Below are 23,092 nucleotides of genomic sequence, written 5' to 3'. Positions count from 1 at the left end.
CCCGGCCTGCATGGAATGTCACCCTCCTTGAAGTGGACACGCTGTCACTCACGTGCTTCTTGGTATCCTGCACGGAGGTCCTGCCTGTTTACGCAGTGGGGCTTCATCGCGGCCGGGCAGACCGCTAAACATCAAACCAACAAGTTGCCTCCAAAGATGAAGCCACTCCCAGCGTGTAAACTCCGTTTATTTCAAGGATTGCACAAGCCAGGCAAATGAACACAAATGTCAGCCAAACGCGTTTCGGGCGTGAAGCGCCCTTGATCACTGGCAAGGTAACAACAGCAGAGCAGTCTTGTGAGCACAATTAAATATCCCGCCCATGTGGGCGTGTGCCTGAGAGAATTATGGTTCTTGAAGTCCGCTCTTTGAATAAAACCATAAATGGGCGCCGTTGTTCCCCAAAATGTTAATCTTCCCCAAATGGGTATGTGCACTGCAGCCCGGCTTGCATGGAATGTCACCCTCCTTGAAGTGGGCACACTGTCACTCACGTGCTTCTTGGTATCCTGCACGGAGGTCCTGCCTGTTTACGCAGTGGGGCTTCATCGCGGCCGGGCAGACCGCTAAACATCAAACCAACAAGTTGCCTCCAAAGATGAAGCCACTCCCAGCGTGTAAACTCCGTTTATTTCTAGGATTGCACAAGCCAGGCAAATGAACACAAATGTCAGTCAAACGCGTTTCGGGCGTGAAGCGCCCTTGATCACTGGCAAGGTAACAACAGCAGAGCAGTCTTGTGAGCACAATTAAATATCCCGCCCATGTGGGCGTGTGCCTGAGAGAATTATGGTTCTTGAAGTCCGCTCTTTGAATAAAACCATAAATGGGCGCCGTTGTTCCCCAAAATGTTAATCTTCCCCAAGTGGGTATGTGCACTGCAGCCCGGCTTGCATGGAATGTCACCCTCCTTGAAGTGGACACGCTGTCACTCACGTGCTTCTTGGTATCCTGCACGGAGGTCCTGCCTGTTTACGCAGTGGGGCTTCATCACGGCCGGGCAGACCGCTAAACATCAAACCAACAAGTTGCCTCCAAAGATGAAGCCACTCCCAGCGTGTAAACTCCGTTTATTTCAAGGATTGCACAAGCCAGGCAAATGAACACAAATGTCAGCCAAACGCGTTTCGGGCGTGAAGCGCCCTTGATCACTGGCAAGGTAACAACAGCAGAGCAGTCTTGTGAGCACAATTAAATATCCCGCCCATGTGGGCGTGTGCCTGAGAGAATTATGGTTCTTGAAGTCCGCTCTTTGAATAAAACCATAAATGGGCGCCGTTGTTCCCCAAAATGTTAATCTTCCCCAAGTGGGTATGTGCACTGCAGCCCGGCTTGCATGGAATGTCACCCTCCTTGAAGTGGACACGCTGTCACTCACGTGCTTCTTGGTATCCTGCACGGAGGTCCTGCCTGTTTACGCAGTGGGGCTTCATCGCGGCCGGGCAGACCGCTAAACATCAAACCAACAAGTTGCCTCCAAAGATGAAGCCACTCCCAGCGTGTAAACTCCGTTTATTTCAAGGATTGCACAAGCCAGGCAAATGAACACAAATGTCAGCCAAACGCGTTTCGGGCGTGAAGCGCCCTTGATCACTGGCAAGGTAACAACAGCAGAGCAGTCTTGTGAGCACATTTAAATATCCCGCCCATGTGGGCGTGTGCCTGAGAGAATTATGGTTCTTGAAGTCCGCTCTTTGAATAAAACCATAAATGGGCGCCGTTGTTCCCCAAAATGTTAATCTTCCCCAAGTGGGTATGTGCACTGCAGCCCGGCTTGCATGGAATGTCACCCTCCTTGAAGTGGACACGCTGTCACTCACGTGCTTCTTGGTATCCTGCACGGAGGTCCTGCCTGTTTACGCAGTGGGGCTTCATCGCGGCCGGGCAGACCGCTAAACATCAAACCAACAAGTTGCCTCCAAAGATGAAGCCACTCCCAGCGTGTAAACTCCGTTTATTTCAAGGATTGCACAAGCCAGGCAAATGAACACAAATGTCAGTCAAACGCGTTTCGGGCGTGAAGCGCCCTTGATCACTGGCAAGGTAACAACAGCAGAGCAGTCTTGTGAGCACAATTAAATATCCCGCCCATGTGGGCGTGTGCCTGAGAGAATTATGGTTCTTGAAGTCCGCTCTTTGAATAAAACCATAAATGGGCGCCGTTGTTCCCCAAAATGTTAATCTTCCCCAAGTGGGTATGTGCACTGCAGCCCAGCTTGCATGGAATGTCACCCTCCTTGAAGTGGACACGCTGTCACTCACGTGCTTCTTGGTATCCTGCACGGAGGTCCTGCCTGTTTACGCAGTGGGGCTTCATCACGGCCGGGCAGACCGCTAAACATCAAACCAACAAGTTGCCTCCAAAGATGAAGCCACTTCCAGCGTGTAAACTCCGTTTATTTCAAGGATTGCACAAGCCAGGCAAATGAACACAAATGTCAGCCAAACGCGTTTCGGGCGTGAAGCGCCCTTGATCACTGGCAAGGTAACAACAGCAGAGCAGTCTTGTGAGCACAATTAAATATCCCGCCCATGTGGGCGTGTGCCTGAGAGAATTATGGTTCTTGAAGTCCGCTCTTTGAATAAAACCATAAATGGGCGCCGTTGTTCCCCAAAATGTTAATCTTCCCCAAGTGGGTTTGTGCACTGCAGCCCGGCTTGCATGGAATGTCACCCTCCTTGAAGTGGACACGCTGTCACTCACGTGCTTCTTGGTATCCTGCACGGAGGTCCTGCCTGTTTACGCAGTGGGGCTTCATCGCGGCCGGGCAGACCGCTAAACATCAAACCAACAAGTTGCCTCCAAAGATGAAGCCACTCCCAGCGTGTAAACTCCATTTATTTCAAGGATTGCACAAGCCAGGCAAATGAACACAAATGTCAGCCAAACGCGTTTCGGGCGTGAAGCGCCCTTGATCACTGGCAAGGTAACAACAGCAGAGCAGTCTTGTGAGCACAATTAAATATCCCGCCCATGTGGGCGTGTGCCTGAGAGAATTATGGTTCTTGAAGTCCGCTCTTTGAATAAAACCATAAATGGGCGCCGTTGTTCCCCAAAATGTTAATCTTCCCCAAGTGGGTATGTGCACTGCAGCCCGGCTTGCATGGAATGTCACCCTCCTTGAAGTGGACACGCTGTCACTCACGTGCTTCTTGGTATCCTGCACGGAGGTCCTGCCTGTTTACGCAGTGGGGCTTCATCGCGGCCGGGCAGACCGCTAAACATCAAACCAACAAGTTGCCTCCAAAGATGAAGCCACTCCCAGCGTGTAAACTCCGTTTATTTCAAGGATTGCACAAGCCAGGCAAATGAACACAAATGTCAGCCAAACGCGTTTCGGGCGTGAAGCGCCCTTGATCACTGGCAAGGTAACAACAGCAGAGCAGTCTTGTGAGCACAATTAAATATCCCGCCCATGTGGGCGTGTGCCTGAGAGAATTATGGTTCTTGAAGTCCGCTCTTTGAATAAAACCATAAATGGGCGCCGTTGTTCCCCAAAATGTTAATCTTCCCCAAGTGGGTATGTGCACTGCAGCCCGGCTTGCATGGAATGTCACCCTCCTTGAAGTGGACACGCTGTCACTCACGTGCTTCTTGGTATCCTGCACGGAGGTCCTGCCTGTTTACGCAGTGGGGCTTCATCGCGGCCGGGCAGAACGCTAAACATCAAACCAACAAGTTGCCTCCAAAGATGAAGCCACTCCCAGCGTGTAAACTCCGTTTATTTCAAGGATTGCACAAGCCAGGCAAATGAACACAAATGTCAGCCAAACGCGTTTCGGGCGTGAAGCGCCCTTGATCACTGGCAAGGTAACAACAGCAGAGCAGTCTTGTGAGCACAATTAAATATCCCGCCCATGTGGGCGTGTGCCTGAGAGAATTATGGTTCTTGAAGTCCGCTCTTTGAATAAAACCATAAATGGGCGCCGTTGTTCCCCAAAATGTTAATCTTCCCCAAGTGGGTATGTGCACTGCAGCCCGGCTTGCATGGAATGTCACCCTCCTTGAAGTGGACACGCTGTCACTCACGTGCTTCTTGGTATCCTGCACGGAGGTCCTGCCTGTTTACGCAGTGGGGCTTCATCGCGGCCGGGCAGACCGCTAAACATCAAACCAACAAGTTGCCTCCAAAGATGAAGCCACTCCCAGCGTGTAAACTCCGTTTATTTCAAGGATTGCACAAGCCGGGCAAATGAACACAAATGTCAGCCAAACGCGTTTCGGGCGTGAAGCGCCCTTGATCACTGGCAAGGTAACAACAGCAGAGCAGTCTTGTGAGCACAATTAAATATCCCGCCCATGTGGGCGTGTGCCTGAGAGAATTATGGTTCTTGAAGTCCGCTCTTTGAATAAAACCATAAATGGGCGCCGTTGTTCCCCAAAATGTTAATCTTCCCCAAGTGGGTATGTGCACTGCAGCCCGGCTTGCATGGAATGTCACCCTCCTTGAAGTGGACACGCTGTCACTCACGTGCTTCTTGGTATCCTGCACGGAGGTCCTGCCTGTTTACGCAGTGGGGCTTCATCGCGGCCGGGCAGACCGCTAAACATCAAACCAACAAGTTGCCTCCAAAGATGAAGCCACTCCCAGCGTGTAAACTCCGTTTATTTCAAGGATTGCACAAGCCAGGCAAATGAACACAAATGTCAGCCAAACGTGTTTTGGGCGTGAAGCGCCCTTGATCACTGGCAAGGAAACAACAGCAGAAAAGTCTTGTGAGCACAATTAAATATCCCGCCCATGTGGGCGTGTGCCTGAGAGAATTATGGTTCTTGAAGTCCGCTCTTTGAATAAAACCACAAATGGGCGCCGTTGTTCCCCAAAATGTTAATCTTCCCCAAGTGGGTATGTGCACTGCAGCCCGGATTGCATGGAATGTCACCCTCCTTGAAGTGGACACGCTGTCACTCACGTGCTTCTTGGTATCCTGCACGGAGGTCCTGCCTGTTTACGCAGTGGGGCTTCATCGCGGCCGGGCAGACCGCTAAACATCAAACCAACAAGTTGCCTCCAAAGATGAAGCCACTCCCAGCGTGTAAACTCCGTTTATTTCAAGGATTGCACAAGCCAGGCAAATGAACACAAATGTCAGCCAAACGCGTTTCGGGCGTGAAGCGCCCTTGATCACTGGCAAGGTAACAACAGCAGAGCAGTCTTGTGAGCACAATTAAATATCCCGCCCATGTGGGCGTGTGCCTGAGAGAATTATGGTTCTTGAAGTCCGCTCTTTGAATAAAACCATAAATGGGCGCCGTTGTTCCCCAAAATGTTAATCTTCCCCAAGTGGGTATGTGCACTGCAGCCCGGCTTGCATGGAATGTCACCCTCCTTGAAGTGGACACGCTGTCACTCACGTGCTTCTTGGTATCCTGCATGGAGGTCCTGCCTGTTTACGCAGTGGGGCTTCATCGCGGCCGGGCAGACCGCTAAACATCAAACCAACAAGTTGCCTCCAAAGATGAAGCCACTCCCAGCGTGTAACCTCCGTTTATTTCAAGGATTGCACAAGCCAGGCAAATGAACACAAATGTCAGCCAAACGCGTTTCGGGCGTGAAGCGCCCTTGATCACTGGCAAGGTAACAACAGCAGAGCAGTCTTGTGAGCACAATTAAATATCCCGCCCATGTGGGCGTGTGCCTGAGAGAATTATGGTTCTTGAAGTCCGCTCTTTGAATAAAACCATAAATGGGCGCCGTTGTTCCCCAAAATGTTAATCTTCCCCAAGTGGGTATGTGCACTGCAGCCCGGCTTGCATGGAATGTCACCCTCCTTGAAGTGGACACGCTGTCACTCACGTGCTTCTTGGTATCCTGCACGGAGGTCCTGCCTGTTTACGCAGTGGGGCTTCATCGCGGCCGGGCAGACCGCTAAACATCAAACCAACAAGTTGCCTCCAAAGATGAAGCCACTCCCAGCTTGTAAACTCCGTTTATTTCAAGGATTGCACAAGCCAGGCAAATGAACACAAATGTCAGCCAAACGCGTTTCGGGCGTGAAGCGCCCTTGATCACTGGCAAGGTAACAACAGCAGAGCAGTCTTGTGAGCGCAATTAAATATCCCGCCCATGTGGGCGTGTGCCTGAGAGAATTATGGTTCTTGAAGTCCGCTCTTTGAATAAAACCATAAATGGGCGCCGTTGTTCCCCAAAATGTTAATCTTCCCCAAGTGGGTATGTGCACTGCAGCCCGGCTTGCATGGAATGTCACCCTCCTTGAAGTGGACACGCTGTCACTCACGTGCTTCTTGGTATCCTGCACGGAGGTCCTGCCTGTTTACGCAGTGGGGCTTCATCGCGGCCGGGCAGACCGCTAAACATCAAACCAATAAGTTGCCTCCAAAGATGAAGCCACTCCCAGCGTGTAAACTCCGTTTATTTCAAGGATTGCACAAGCCAGGCAAATGAACACAAATGTCAGCCAAACGCGTTTCGGGCGTGAAGCGCCCTTGATCACTGGCAAGGTAACAACAGCAGAGCAGTCTTGTGAGCACAATTAAATATCCCGCCCATGTGGGCGTGTGCCTGAGAGAATTATGGTTCTTGAAGAGAACTTTGAGTCTAATTGCGGCTGAATATGGACTACATCAACCAGCATGCCAGCAGCGCCCACTGGGGCGGGACTTCATAATTTAATAAAAAGCAGTTCTTCATCCTTGCTCCCTGCCTCCTCTATTGCCAGTGATCAAGAGCGTCCTGCTCGAAACGCGTATGGCTGTTTGAAACGCGTGATGCCTGTCAACCACACTGCCGCCTGCAGTGTGGTGTGTGTCCTAACGTGCGCGACTCCTCAACTTGGGCAACCTGTGTTCTACAATTTACAGCGGCTAGTCCGGCCGCGAGGAGCCCCGACGCTGAAAGGCGGATCCGTAGCACTGGCAACCTCCAGTGCTTCTTGGGCGTGAGGAGCCTCACCCGCAGAGGTATTGACAGTGGGAAGCTGGGCAAACACTGCTGTTCACCCTACAGGGATTTTTATTTAAGGAGGGGCAAGAGGCAAGCCACTTGGGGAGAGAACTTTGAGTCTAATTGCGGCTGAATATGGACTACATCAACCAGCATGCCAGCAGCGCCCACTGGGGCGGGACTTCATAATTTAATAAAAAGCAGTTCTTCATCCTTGCTCCCTGCCTCCTCTATTGCCAGTGATCAAGAGCGTCCTGCTCGAAACGCGTATGGCTGTTTGAAACGCGTGATGCCTGTCAACCACACTGCCGCCTGCGGTGTGGTGTGTGTCCTAACGTTCGCGACTCCTCAACTTGGGCAACCTGTGTTCTACAATTTACAGCGGCTAGTCCGGCCGCGAGGAGCCCCGACGCTGAAAGGCGGATCCATAGCACTGGCAACCTCCAGTGCTTCTTGGGCGTGAGGAGCCTCACCCGCAGAGGTATTGACAGTGGGAAGCTGGGCAAACACTGCTGTTCACCCTACAGGGATTTTTATTTAAGGAGGGGCAAGAGGCAAGCCACTTGGGGAGAGAACTTTGAGTCTAATTGCGGCTGAATATGGACTACATCAACCAGCATGCCAGCAGCGCCCACTGGGGCGGGACTTCATAATTTAATAAAAAGCAGTTCTTCATCCTTGCTCCCTGCCTCCTCTATTGCCAGTGATCAAGAGCGTCCTGCTCGAAACGCGTATGGCTGTTTGAAACGCGTGATGCCTGTCAACCACACTGCCGCCTGCGGTGTGGTGTGTGTCCTAACGTGCGCGACTCCTCAACTTGGGCAACCTGTGTTCTACAATTTACAGCGGCTAGTCCGGCCGCGAGGAGCCCCGACGCTGAAAGGCGGATCCGTAGCACTGGCAACCTCCAGTGCTTCTTGGGCGTGAGGAGCCTCACCCGCAGAGGTATTGACAGTGGGAAGCTGGGCAAACACTGCTGTTCACCCTACAGGGATTTTTATTTAAGGAGGGGCAAGAGGCAAGCCACTTGGGGAGAGAACTTTGAGTCTAATTGCGGCTGAATATGGACTACATCAACCAGCATGCCAGCAGCGCCCACTGGGGCGGGACTTCATAATTTAATAAAAAGCAGTTCTTCATCCTTGCTCCCTGCCTCCTCTATTGCCAGTGATCAAGAGCGTCCTGCTCGAAACGCGTATGGCTGTTTGAAACGCGTGATGCCTGTCAACCACACTGCCGCCTGCGGTGTGGTGTGTGTCCTAACGTGCGCGACTCCTCAACTTGGGCAACCTGTGTTCTACAATTTACAGCGGCTAGTCCGGCCGCGAGGAGCCCCGACGCTGAAAGGCGGATCCGTAGCACTGGCAACCTCCAGTGCTTCTTGGGCGTGAGGAGCCTCACCCGCAGAGGTATTGACAGTGGGAAGCTGGGCAAACACTGCTGTTCACCCTACAGGGATTTTTATTTAAGGAGGGGCAAGAGGCAAGCCACTTGGGGAGAGAACTTTGAGTCTAATTGCGGCTGAATATGGACTACATTAACCAGCATGCCAGCAGCGCCCACTGGGGCGGGACTTCATAATTTAATAAAAAGCAGTTCTTCATCCTTGCTCCCTGCCTCCTCTATTGCCAGTGATCAAGAGCGTCCTGCTCGAAACGCGTATGGCTGTTTGAAACGCGTGATGCCTGTCAACCACACTGCCGCCTGCGGTGTGGTGTGTGTCCTAACGTGCACGACTCCTCAACTTGGGCAACCTGTGTTCTACAATTTACAGCGGCTAGTCCAGCCGCGAGGAGCCCCGACGCTGAAAGGCGGATCCGTAGCACTGGCAACCTCCAGTGCTTCTTGGGCGTGAGGAGCCTCACCCGCAGAGGTATTGACAGTGGGAAGCTGGGCAAACACTGCTGTTCACCCTACAGGGATTTTTATTTAAGGAGGGGCAAGAGGCAAGCCACTTGGGGAGAGAACTTTGAGTCTAATTGCGGCTGAATATGGACTACATCAACCAGCATGCCAGCAGCGCCCACTGGGGCGGGACTTCATAATTTAATAAAAAGCAGTTCTTCATCCTTGCTCCCTGCCTCCTCTATTGCCAGTGATCAAGAGCGTCCTGCTCGAAACGCGTATGGCTGTTTGAAACGCGTGATGCCTGTCAACCACACTGCCGCCTGCGGTGTGGTGTGTGTCCTAACGTGCGCGACTCCTCAACTTGGGCAACCTGTGTTCTACAATATATATATATATATATATATATATATATATCAACAAAGAGAGTTGTCCCCTCAAAACACCACAACACCATATATATATATATCCCTCTCTATATATATATATATATTTATTTATTTTTTTACATTTATTTTGTACTGAAAAAAACAAATGTTAAAGTGACCTTATAGTTGGGAATTCTAATAATAGGTTACTTGACATTAAAAAAACATAGAAATTAACTGGAAAAACCAAACCTAAACCCCTTGGACGCACGTGGAATTCCCCCGCAGTGCGGGAGAATTCCACGTGTGTGCTATTCGGACGGCCCCGGCCGTCCGACGCATGGAACGGGTTAAAGGGACGGTATAGTTAGGTGAAAACTTAATGTTCTAAACTAGCATAACTACTGACATTGTCTAAGTATAGTTTTGTCAAGTAACCATAACCTATGCCCTGATGTAAATATAACTTGTGCTCTCGCCATGTACTATTTCTACTTTTGCAAATTACAATACTCATGACATGTTCTATGACTACATTGATAACATTCCTAATGACATCTGAAAGGACATCAGGAATAACAACACTGTGCATAGATGCAAGTTTCTTAATCTTTCTTTGGTATTTCTTTTTAAGTGGGTACCCCAGTGCCCACCTGTGGCACCAACAACATATCCAAATGTTGAGAGCAAAGATGGAGCTCCGAGTAGCCTGCAGCCCCAGTTGGCTTCTCAGCCAGCACCCACAGTGGGTGCCATCTGGGGATGGCTATTTTGTTTAAAAGTGGATTCCCTGGTTCCCACCCGTGGCACCCACAAAAGCTGCAGTTGTTGGGCACTGCAGGGAGAGCCCCAAGGCTCCAGCTGACCCAGCTGGCTCCCTAGCAAGGCACCCAAAGCCAGCTATTTTGTTTGAAAGTGGGTGTCCCAGTGCCCGCACAAGGCATCCACAAAAGCCTTAATCATTGGGGGTCGCAGGGGAGCCACAAGGCCACCACATCCCCAGCCGGCTGCCCAGGCAGAACCCATTATGTTGCTGACAGGAGCCAACTCTTTGGCTTTGCTTCCACTCTGGTGAGAGCACCATTTTTCTCTGCTCCTGCCCAAGTGAGAGCAAAGTTGTGTTCCCTGTTTGGGAGACTACGGATTATGCTTGCTTGGCTTCATTCTCATGGGCAGGGAATTGCAGTGTCCCAGGGGCTGGGATTCTCGGGACAGTGCAGAGGTCATCTGGCCCCAGGAAATGGGCTCCATGGGGCAGGTGTAGAGATCAGGAGGGGAGCCACATGCCGTCAGCCCCAAAATTACAATAATGGCCCCCGTGGATGGGGTCCGTGGGTATGGGGTCCCTGGGGCTACAAGAAGGCTCATGGAGAGGTGGCCGCGCAGCGCCCATCCCAATAATTAAGCTATTGGCCACGAGGGTAGTGTCGCCCGGGTCTCAAGAAGGCTTGGGCAGGGGAGCCGTGTGGCCCCTTCCCCAGTTAAATAATACGCGCTAACCTCCAGGCCTTGCCTCAATCTGGTTGCTTTTTTTGAAAACACACAGGATCTTCCATACATTCGTGTTGCTGATTTTAAAAATTACGTTTTTGGCCCAAGGGGGAGGGGGGTGCCAGAGGCATATACATATATAACCCAGTGGAAGTCACCAGTGAGTTGTTATAGTTGTAGTAATAGTAAGGTCAGCTGTTCCATCCAAAAAGTTTTTTAGTGTTGCTAATAATGTTGGCCCATTTGAGAAATGTCCACAAATCTTTCCAAAAAGGTGCTACTTTTTAACTAGTATGTGCATGGAAAGTTTCGGGGTGATCTGTCAAGCGGGGGCCAAGAAACAAGGGGTTCCTATCCCAAAATGCCTTTTTTTATAGACTTCTTTAAGAAGGGAAGCAGCAAAAATTGCTAAACGGAATTACACCAAATTTAGCAGTAACCTAGATCTAATCTCACAGATTGTTCTTTCTGTGATTTGGTGTAAATCCGTTTAGTAGTTTTTGAAAATTTAAGGTTTAAACAAATATAGATATCTGGATGGTTAGGTCCGAGAGAGCCTCGAGAGAGACTCTTGCGGTAGCACCAGTTCAAAAACAGAGAGTTCTGATTGGCCCAGGGAGCTTTATTTCCCTTGGGCCAGTTCGCTGCCACAGGAGTCAGATTCCCGCTGCAGCCAGTGCTCTGATTGGCTGCCGACAACATGAGAAAACAGTTTTGACAGCCATGCTCAGTCCCCTGTCCTGAAATGTCAAATGAAAAAATATATAAGGGGGGGGACCCTGTGGGACCCTATGGGAAAAAACCAAAATATCTGCAACATTTGCACCATGGCACAAGGGTGCCTACGTTGCAGACAGGACTGTTTTTCTGCAGGAGGGGACACCGTTCTGCACGAAAACACTCCTCTGAGGCTATTTCCTCTTTCTATGTATGCTGCAGAAAGAGGAAAAAGAAGGAGAAATAATCACAGTTTTCCTTGTTATGCCACCCCTGGAAAGGCGTACCATTTTGACGCACACCCAGGTTTACTATTGTTAGTAAATCTGGAAATGTGCCATGAACCATGGGTGGATGCGTGGGAACACCCATTCTCCATCTCCATCCATGGAATGCTTTCCCAGGGCAGAGTGATGCAAGGCAGCAACTTGCTCTGCCTTACGTTACTCCAGACTTAGGGCCTGATTAGGATTGCGGTGAATCCGCATCCTCAGGGCCGGCGGAAGCCACCGCTGCGGTGAGAGAAAAGACCCCCCACCAGATTAGGATGGCAGGGGGGTCATCTGCAGACGGGGAGACCGTCCGCCGTTTTTCCGCCGCGGTCCCGCAGCGGAAAAGCTCTAATATGGGGAGGGGGAGGGGCAGGGTGGGGGGTAGTAATCTATGGATTACGGAGAATTACAGGTAAGTAAACATATAAAAAATAAAACGAATTTCGTTGCGTGCACTGCATCCCGATATGCGATGCAGTGCACGCAACGAAATTTGTTTTATTTACTTATATGTTTACTTACCAGTAATCCTCCATAATCCATAGATTACTACCCCCACCCTGCACCTCCCCACGTCATCGCCCGGCAGCTACTCCCTCCAGGGACCGCTACTGCTTACTGTGCTACTCAAGTGGTAATATTTTCTCTCCAGACAGCTTCATTCAATAGATCCTTTCAGGCAGACATGTGAAAGACAACAGAGGTTCTCTAAATGAACCCTGCTGCCGGCAGGCAATGCACTGCCTGACTTGAATAATTTCTGTAAGGGCAGGATTTTTCCACCAGTGTCAAACCAATGAAAAACACAAATGCTGTTAAAAGTGTATAGCAAAGATGCAAAAAGCTATTTCTGAATCTTAAGTCTGGCAGTACAACCAATCACAAAGCCGGCAAGTCTCCTTCTCAGGTACCAGCCTATGTTACATAACACCTCCAATATGTTTTAGCATATTTTAATATTGATTTGAGGCAAATGTAAAGCCAAACTCCCAAACCAAACAAGTGAGAAGGCTGTCGGATAATATCTCCAACTTTCAGGTAGCATGGCGTTATGGCGTTACAAAACCTTACCTCAAGACGACTGCTACCCTAGTGTCATTAAATATTACATAGTAGATATAGATAGCAGCAATAAAAGGTGTCCATACACAGGAATGTGGACTTTTTGTGCCTGCGCAAAGCAGAATCGAATATCTGGGCAAAACTGCTATTTCCAAGACTCTTTTCCATGCACACACTCACAGGCAGCTGGCCAATAAATGCTGCAAGATTGCCAACTGGGCCATCTTGTCCCAAACTGTCAATCACAGGATGACTGGAAAGTGTGAGCGCCATTTTGAATGCCTACCTTACATTTAATCAGAATGATCTAACCACAAAGTCCTATTCTGATGGGTTAATGGAAGGCTATTATAATACCATGAGCAGCCCACGAATCCCCAGACTGTTTTGATTCCTGAGCGCCAGGAGTGGCTTGGTGGCTTGGTTTTCTCTTGTTCAGATGCAAATTGTGACCTTTTGTGTCAAGGCTCTGCAGTGCAGACTTTCAGGGGCGTCATTAACACCCCCACTTTCGCAGCTTGAGCGGGTGTGGTTGTCACTGTCCAGTTCTGTGTAACATGAAACATTTGAGTAGTTGTAAGAAGATCCTGGTCTCCATGAAGCTCATAAATATGACCTCTTGTAGGAGATGGTTGAGAAGGAGCGTGGGATAGAAGGGGAGGTGGTGAGAAGGATGGAGAATCGATGGATGAATGAATGTAGACAGAGACAGAGAGGATGGATGATTGAGAGAAAGATGGAGAGAAAAGACATGATGAAAGGAAGTAAAGAAGGAAGGTAAGATACATGAATGGATAGAGAGAAAGATGAATAGGAAGAAGGAAGTATGGATAGTGGATGAATAGGACACGAAGAAAAAAACCCAAAGAAGGATGGGGGAGCAATCTCTCAAACAATTGCTGATTTACTTGCCTCAACCACTCGCTCAGAGCTATTTGGGACATGGATCAAAAGTGAGAGTATTATATTTTTCTGGCTTCTTCCTTTCAGACTTTGATATGTTTTTGAATACAACACCACCACAGTCTTACTAAATCAATATGATAGATTGTGCCCCATTTACTTTCTGGCAACCATGTTTGCCCACCTCAGCCATGTGTATTAACTGAAATGTATATCCATCCAACCAACCATCTAACTCTGCAGTATTTAGTGGTCCTGTATAGTAAATGTGCTGAAAATAATTATTACAACGATAACATGCTTGGTGGTTTGTTAGTCACCATCTCACTTTTTGCAGGCATTCAAGAAAAATTGGATCATTTCCAATACCTGAACATAAAGACGGTTTGGATCGCCCCTTTTTATCAAACTTCTATTAAAGATTTCCGGTATGCAGTGGATGACTTCAGGGCGATTGATCCAACTTTTGGAACCATGAAAGATTTTGACAACTTGATTGCTGCCATGCACGATAAAGGTATGGTTGAACAGAATTAGAAATACACCAATCACTTTCCAGAACCAGTCAAAAGGGCTATGTGATGTCACTCATCTGTCAATACCCTTTTAAACATGAATGTTTCCTTGCCCCAGTACAGTCTCATCATTCTCTTTTATTTGCAGGGTTGAAGTTGGTGATGGATTTGATACCAAATCACACAAGCGATAAACACAACTGGTTTCAACTAAGTAGGAATCGGACAGGAAAATACACAGATTATTACATCTGGCACAACTGCACTGCTGGGGGAACTGAAGCCACACCTCCTAATAACTGGGTAAATATATCATTCACTTGAATAATTGAACTGATCAATAGCATCCCCAAATTGCACATTTGAAAGAAGATTACATAATGTCATAATTATACAGGGCAAGCATGTTTGGGGTTGTATAATGTTCTCTATCTTTCACCTGCCTTTTTTTCAATTTTAAGCGCTTTCACAAGCGATTGCTGTCAATATTCATTTTAACATAGCAACAGCCCACCGCATCAAAGAGAAACAAAAAAGTTAAAGTTCATAGGGATCCCCATGATTTTTGATGTGCAGCATGTAGAAGAGATAGGCTTCGAGCAAATCATTTCAGAATGGCTAACATGTGGCCTGCAGCGCCAAAGTATCTACAACTGAAAAATAAGTGAAATAAATCGCCTTTCTCAAGCTGGTAGAGAGCAATCAAACGTATGTTGGATGAAATCAATACCTTTCAAATTCGAAAAAAGTTGTTGAATTTGCTGTCACCATTTCTGGTTCTATCATAACTATGAGCAAATTCTGTAAATCTTGCAAATTATAAACAAAGCAATAGACACCCAAAAAATATTGTAAACTACGTATTCCCAATTTTTGCATTTTCAAAATAGTTTTGCCTATCTCAGAGTTCTATAACTAATGGGGTGCCCAATTCTACCTACTAATATGGCATATTCCTTGGTATCCTACAGCACATATTAGCTCCAAAAATATCCTGGGACATTCAGAGCATTCCTGAAGATGCCTAATCAGTGCAGCAAATAGGATTTCCTTTTAAGCAAGACTAATGCCCGTTGGGAGCTAAGCACAAATTGTGTTGCCCCCTATGGGAAAGTACTACCAGGTACTTGCCCATGGAAACAACAGCGACAGCAGTAATAATGACTACAATATTTTTTTGCATGTGTTACTCCCCATTCAAAGCTTCTATCTGCAAAAATTGGCAGAAAAAACAGTGGGAGTACCCAGTATCAATGCTTTTCACAAGGGGGTGTTTTGGTGCCCCTGTTTATGGGTCGCTACAATACAGATATCCTGTAATTTGAACAAACGACATTTTCTCTTTGTGCTAACGAAGTTGTTTTGTAATTCCTGCGACCAGGTCAGTTTTTATGGTAACTCCTCATGGCAGTATGATGACGCAAGAAAACAATGCTATTTCCACCAGTTTCTCAAAGAACAGCCGGACTTAAATATCCGCAACCCTGATGTGCAAGCAGAAATTAAAGTAAGTCTTTTTTTCACAGTTCTTTTAGAATGTGTTCTATGGCGTGAACCCCGTGCTTTATGTACAGTGTTTGTAGCATTCCATACATTCATATAAATTTACAAAGTATAATGGAGTTTGAAATTGAGTTTTCACTAGAACGTAGCCAATATTATTCAATTTTAAAATATAACGGTGTGTTTTTAGCAACAACTATCTGTAGCAAATGCAGAGTTGAGGTGAGAAAGATATGAGGTTAAAGGTTTCTAAAGACAATCCAGAACAATTTTTCTTGAAAGAGACTTCCCAGAGAAGTCCCCTTTCTTGTACTTTTTAGTTCAAATGTGACATCCTGTGTAGAGCTACCTTCTTTTTTTGTAGGGAAACAGTGGGGCATATTACCAACAACTAGCGATAATTATTGCTATGTTGGCTTAGCGGCAATATTTTTATCGCCGAGCTGTGGCAATTTTTATCTCTTAGGAACCTTGCTATTATCAAGGTTTATCTCCTAAGCGATAAAAATCGGCCGAAATGCATGAATATCGCTGAAAAGTCAGCGATATTCATGCATTACCGAGCTAGTGCTCTTAGCCATGTTATCCACCTACCATTGGATAACATGGCTAAGAACTGCTCAGGGGCAGGTGTTAGCTTTTGGAGATATTCGCGCTTAGCGCGAATATCTCCAAAAGTTGGTAATAGGAGATAGCGATGTTAGCGACTGTTTCCAGTCGCTAACATCTTGGCACGCCCACTTTGCATGTCATTAGTGATAAATTTCACTAACATGCAAAGCGGGGCCCAAGATGGTCGCTATCTCCTACTAGCTGTCGCTAACTGCTGTTAGCGACAGCTAGGTAATAGGGAGATCATTTTATCTCCGCTTTCTTGGCTTTTAAAGCCAAAAAAGCAGAGATAAACCCCCTTGATAATATGCCCCAGTATGTTTACTATGTTCATTCCTATTTGGCTAAAGAGCCTGCTCAGAGAACTGTTATTGAAAATGCTTTTTAATGGGCCTGTCCAGTAGAGCATTGTCCATTTTTAAGTCTTGTTTGTTGTTTTGAATTGTGTCCATTGAAGGGCTGTTGATTTCAGTTTCTTTAAACTGCGTGTCCTATTCTTTTTTTTAAACCATTACATGTTTTTTTAACAAGGCGGGCAGGCACGTTTCGATTTATTTTTCATTGAAAGGCAGGGCCAACAATAGTTTGCTAGCTGTACTATTCTTTAAGCGGCCAGTCCAATGAAGTGTCTTCAATTCCTTTATAGGTCTCGCCTAGCGTTCCAGCGCATGCGCTGCAACCCTAGGCGAGACCTATAGTTAGAGAGGAGATTTTAGAAGGGGGCTCGAAGCTCTGCTCCTCATTTCCATTGGCTTGCGTCACTGTTTATGCTAAACGGTGGCCTGCCATTGGAAATGTATTTTTTTTTTGCTGCTGCCCTTTCTCCTTTTCAGACGGCCCAATCGGACAGGCCCGTCTGCTTCGCGGCTGTCGTGAAACAATTTCTTATCTTTAGGGAGCCATCTGTTTTCACTCATCCGCGTGTTTATTTTTGCATCGCGCTTTCACTTAAAGTGAAAGTGAAAGCGCGATGCAAATATAAACAAGCGGCTGAGTGAAAACAGATGGCGAGCGCTTTTTTGTTTTTTTAAACTGGCCTGTAGATTTGTCTTTAGGCATGGGATCAAACTGCCATGTGCCTCAAATTATAAATATGTAAAAAACAGACAACTGTTGACTTTGCTGTCTAGTCAGATCCAAGGGTTTATATCCTTATATTGTGGTGAAAATATCAGCTTGAAAAAGTATAGTCTCTGGGAAGTTACAACTTAAGGAAAAACAAATTTACTATCCTAGGCTGAACCCCACATGTGCGTCCCTTCGTGATATAGTGGAGGCAACATAATGGGTGCAGCATTTTTGCAGGTCAGTATTTCAATCCAAATTAGCCGCATTATTCTGATCCAAAAGCTTGTTCACACCTCCTACTCATCAAATGTATCCTGTGATACCCCATTATTTTATCAAGTGCTCCCTCCTTCTCCGTATTACCAGGCAGCGCCTTACATCTGCGGTACAGATCTGCCAGTCGAGCCTGCTCTTGGCCCAGACCCACTCACCACAGACCTCAGGGTGGTTACAGAAGGATAGCTTTTAACCACACTCTCTTGTGCCCTGTAGTTTGATTCTAAAAATGGTCTGCTTGTAGATTATAAATAGCGCTGCCACATCAAGGCGCCCTCTGGAGAGATGCCCTGGGGCGCCAAGACGGACTGGCCTCTCCCGCCAGCAGCTAGGAGATGGTCCTTGCGAGGCTGCAGTCTCTGAAAGGCCAGCCAGGGCCAGCCTGTGTGTAGCTGACTCCTCCGTAGCCCGACTGACATTTGACACCCCGTGTGGCATGAGGCTGACCCTTAACCAGCCAGAACGATCTGTAAGAAACGAACTCTGATTGGAGGTGGTGCTAACCAAATCCTCCAATTTCTGCTTATTAAACATTTCTTCTGAAATCCGCAGTTATTTCTGTTATCGCAGCTCTAAGAGGGCCCGCTGCCTGCCAGACCGACTAGCTTCAAGCCTGACAGGCGACACTGTCAGCCTCACTGTGCAGGGAAAAGTTTGTTGTAGGCGGTGTGTAGAACTAAAAGACCACTCATTGACGCCTCGACACAGTCCTATATTGTCATTTTACAAGTTTAAGTTTAAAATATTTATCAAGCGCAACGTACACCTGGGCGGTTTCTTGGCGCTAAAGTAGAAGGCAACCAACTGAGCTAGAACGGTAACTAAGGCGGCAACTGGAAAAAAGGTAATTTACTAAAGAAGAGCCTGAGAGAATAAAAAGGTCTTCAGAGCTTTACGAAAGCCGGAGTACTCGATGAAAGGGAAGAGAATTCCAGAACATGGGGGCAAGAGTGGAAAATTTTGAGCCACCCTGTTTTTTTTCCGGTAACGGGGTACAGCTAAAAGGAGTTGTGCCGACGAGCGGAGGTCTCTGCCAGGGACGTAAGCCTTAATGGCTGAAGATATGAATAGGGGGGCCAGGCCAGTCCTGGCCTGAAACGCCATGCAGCCTAGTTTAAACAAGGCGCGTTCCCGCACAGGGAGCCAGTGAAGAGTTTTCAGGAGGGGGGAAGTGTGGTGGAATTTCGGAAGACCGAAAGCAAGGCGGGCAGCCTGGTTCTGCACTAATTGCAGTTTACGGAGGCTGTACTGAGGGATGCCATTGTACAAAATGTTCCCGTAGTCCAGGCGGGACAGGACCAGTGCGGACATAATTAGCTTGAGTGCCGAAAAAGAAAAGAAACGGGAGATAGAACGGATAGTACGGAGAGTAAGAAAGCAAGAGGAAACCACCGAACCAATCTGGGAGTGCATAGTAAGTTGATTGTTTAGCTTGATACAGAGAGTCTTAACAGAGGAAACAGGGGTAGGAGGAGAGCCAAAGGAGGGGGGCCAGAAAAGAGAATTCCAGGGACTGGAGCAACCACCTGTCACCACAAGTTCCGTTTTATCGGGATTGAGTTTCAGGTGGTTGAAGTTCATCCAGTCCCTGATGAAAGATAGAATAGATTGGAAATTAGAAATAGAGTCAGGAGTAGAAGAAAGATTAAAGATGAGCTGGAGGTCATCGGCATAGTTATATACCGAGACCTCCAGTTGCTGTAGAGCAAAGATAAGGGGAGCGATATACAGATTAAAGAGTAAAGGAGAGAGAGAAGAGCCCTGGGGAACACCGCACTGGACCTGACAGGGGGTAGCTGAAAACTCCCCAAGATGGACCGCCTGGGTCCGGTCCCTCAAAAAGGACGAGAGCCAGATGAGGGCTGATCCTCCTATGCCCGCCGCCTTGACACGGGAAAGCAAGATGGAATGATCCACCGTGTCAAAAGCGGCGGACAAGTCGAGGAGGACCAGCGCCTGCGGTCTACCGGCATCCATACCCTCTCTGAGGGTGTCTAATACTGACACCACCACTGACTCTGTCGAGTGCTTTGGCCGAAACCCAGCCTGACATGGGGCCAACCTCCCATTCTCCTCGGCAAAGGAGCTGAGGGCAGATGTGACGTGCCGCTCCAGCACCTTCGCCAGAAAAGTAGGTGTCACGTTCGTTCATCAAATTGGTTTAATTAAACGGAACCAAAAATACAGTTGCCAGAATTTACTTATTTATCATAAAGAAGCCAGTACTGAAAACTGAGTATCCCAGTGACATGACACAATCTGGTAATCCTGTACCTCAGTAGTAAGCAGGGCTGAGTATGGCTAGCAAACATGTCAGTGTGTCTGGTGCATAATAAAGATTGTTTGACAGGACACAGTGTATGACAGGTAGCAAGTTAATTAAAACCATTCAAATACCTCAATTTCATGTATACAAGACTTAATGCTCTGGCAATCTTAAAAGATAAAGTTAAAATCTGTAACATCTTAAGAGGATATAGAGCACAATGTCCATATTACTAATATATCAGGGAAATAAAAACAATTTGCATCAGGAGAACTTGGTGCAGTGGGATTCAGATTTAAAGGTTCTAGTGCATGGTTCAAAATTATTACTTATAGTGCACAATTCAATACTTCCAGGTCTCTCTGTCAGTCAGATCTCACAGCAACCTAGTCCGCGAGCTTCACAAAACGAACAATAACGCTACAGTCCTTGCTCTGAAAATAGTGATTGATTGCCTTCTGACAGATGTGGATATTCAGTTCTCTGAATAAAGGCTTTAACCAGAATTGGCTTTCTCACTAAAAGCAAGGATACATGACATGTGCCAAGGATTCCTTTGGAAAGGGACAAAAACGTCAAGAGCTATCATCATGCACATGTTTCCATCTTTGAGCAACTTCCCCCTACGTCTCCAGGTGGAACTGATACCCCGGCTATAGGTATATTGGTATATTTGCTGATGTGTTGTAAAAGAATATGGAGTTTCGAGAGAGAATGTACTATAGTACAATGCAATGCAATAGATTTCGCAATTACAAAAAAGTGAGCTATTGCCATTTTCAATTACATCATTTCACGAAGGAAAAAAACCCAATAACATTTTCAATGCCAATAGCTCAAAACAATGTCATTGCGAGACCTATTGCATTGTAAATGCTTGTTACTTTAAAGAGCCTGTTAAATCAAATGTTGATCTTTGCAATTTTATTTAAAGAGCTATCAAATGAAGGGTAATATTTTCTGTTTGTTTATGTCCGCTGCATCGATTTAAGAAAAATGAATGTAAAACCTACTCTATATTTAATTTGGGGCTGGGGATTTCTCCCAAACGACTCTCAAAGATTATGAGTAAAATAGCTCACAAGGCTATTAACACTGATCATGCCCTAGCTACCTCTTAAGAGGCAAGTTACGGCGTACTACCTAGGGGATATTTTATAAAACAATTCACAAGTGGTGCATTTTTTTTCCATACAAATTCGGTTAAAAAACAGAACAGTGCTCCATGCAAACATTTGTCGGTTTTCACAAAATCCTACGCATACACATTGGCCAGCTTGTACACGAAGTAGCACTAGCAGCCCTTAACATTTTGAACAGATGCAGTACTGAAGCTGGGAATGCACAGCACCTCAATCAATCAATCATGGGTTTGTTAAGTGTGACTACTCACCCGTGAGGGTCTCAAGGCGCTGGGTGTGGGGGAGGGGAGGGTGGCAGGCGCAAGGTCCTGTCCATCAAGGAGGAGGTCTATTAAAGAGCCATGTTTTGAGGTCCCTCGTGAAGTTGGGGAGTGATGTCGTTTGTCTGAGGTGGAGTGGGAGGGAGTTCCAGGTTCTGGCCATGAGGAAGCAGAAGGAGTGGCCTCCTGATCTGGACTTCCTGGTGCAAGGGACCACGGCGTAGGAGAGAGGGTCCTTGGGGTACGTGGAATGTGATTTGGCTATTCAGGTATTCTGGTCCAGTGTTGTGGAGGGCTTTGTGTGCGTGGGTGAGAATATTGAAGGTGATTCTTGCCTCAATGGGGAGCCAGTGGAGTGTGCGCAGGTGCTGGGTGATGTGGCAGTGTCGTGGTAGGTTGAGGATTAGTCTAGCGGTGGCGTTCTGGATGTTTTGAAGTTTGCAGGTGAGGTTTTTGTTGATTCCGGTGTCGAGTGTGTTGCTGTAGTCAAGTCTACTGGTGACGAGGGCGTGTGTGACGGTATTTCTGTGTTTTAGGGGGATTCATTTGAAGGCCTTGCGTAGTGGGCGGAGGGTGTGGAAGCAGGAAGATGCGACAGAGTTGATCTGGCGGTCCATTTTCAGTTCAGAGTCCAGGATGATTCTGAGGATGCGTGCGTGGTCCATGGGGGTGGGCAGGGTTCCGAGGGCGAGGGGCCACTAGGTGTTGTTCCAGTCATCAGGGTGTGGGCCAATGATGAGTACTTCTGTTTTGTCCGTGTTGAGTTGTAGGCAGCTGCTCTTCATCCATTTGGCGACTGCTTCCATGCCTCCTTGAAAGTTGTGTTTGGCTGCGTTGGGTTCTGACAATGGGTGCGAGCGGAGCCAGGTCGATGTTAAACAACGTGGGGCTGAGTGAGGATCCTTGGGGGACTCCGCAGGTGGTCGGTGTGGGGGTTTGAGAGGAATGGATATTAAACCTGCGGATATTAAACCTTAATACCAGATCTCTGGTAAAACATCATCTGTCTATTATGGATCTCATCACTGACGAGGAGCCAGATCTGTTTGTTATCACTGAAACCTGGCTTCAGGACACAGATGCTGCCATAATTAACCTGGCTTGTCCCCCAGGATATTCACTTTTTACGTGGAACCGCTTGTCTAGAGGTGGAGGTATTGCCCTAGCTGTAAAATCTACTTTTGCGTGCACTTGGACGGGTCTGCATATTGCTGGGTGCGAAAGCGCCCTGTTTAAGATCACTATCAGTCCCCAGTTCACGCTGTCTGGGATGGTTGTATACCGCCCCCCAGGCAGTGTTGCAGCATTCAGGGGAGCTTTCCCTGAGGCGGTTAGTACGCTAGCTAGTGGCTGCGCCAACTTTTCCATCGTAGGTGACCTCAACCTCCATTTTGACAATCAACAGATCTTGGCTGTCAGTGGTTTTCTGGCAGATCTGGAGGCCCTTCAGTTGACCCAACTTGTTACTCAATCCACTCATGTGGCTGGTCATATTTTGGACCCGTTTTTCACTAACCTAACGGATGTTCAAGTCCTGGCTATTTCTCCAGTGGGCTGGACCGATCATTTTTTGGTGTCCGTCTGGCTATCTCTCCCCGAAACCCCTACTATTCCATCTCCTAAGTGGATCCCTCGGCGTCACTGGAATAAGCTTAGGCTAGAGGACCTACATTACATCTTGGCTGAAGAGCCATTAGGCCCTCTGCTTAATGCCACCTCGGGCTACGACCAGTTCTGCAGCTGGATTACCAAGGCGCTTGACGCATTGGTGCCCATCTTCTCTAGTAAATCCAGCTCCAGGCAGTCGAGTCCTTGGTATGACAGTGCCCTCCGCGCTTTGAAGGGTTCATGTAGACGGGCAGAAAGGGAGTGGCGGAAGACGTATGA

At 47.6% G+C, this 23,092-nt stretch overlaps 1 protein-coding gene across 1 annotated transcript in view; it reads left to right on the top strand.

The window, feature by feature from the left end:
* SLC3A1 (solute carrier family 3 member 1) overlaps window positions 1-23,092 on the top strand; it is a 150,648-nt gene that overhangs the window by 40,944 nt on the left and 86,612 nt on the right. The window contains exons 2-4 of the mRNA XM_078649678.1: window positions 13,901-14,080; window positions 14,227-14,381; window positions 15,460-15,585. Of these exons, the coding sequence (XP_078505804.1) occupies window positions 13,901-14,080; window positions 14,227-14,381; window positions 15,460-15,585 (461 nt within the window). The remainder of the gene's footprint in view (window positions 1-13,900; window positions 14,081-14,226; window positions 14,382-15,459; window positions 15,586-23,092) is intronic.

Source organism: Lissotriton helveticus, chromosome 6, assembly GCF_964261635.1.
Source record: "Lissotriton helveticus chromosome 6, aLisHel1.1, whole genome shotgun sequence".
In the NCBI taxonomy this organism is placed as follows: Eukaryota; Metazoa; Chordata; class Amphibia; order Caudata; family Salamandridae; genus Lissotriton; species Lissotriton helveticus.
Note: the sequence above shows the minus strand (reverse complement) of the source record. Positions and strands in the feature narration are given on the sequence as shown.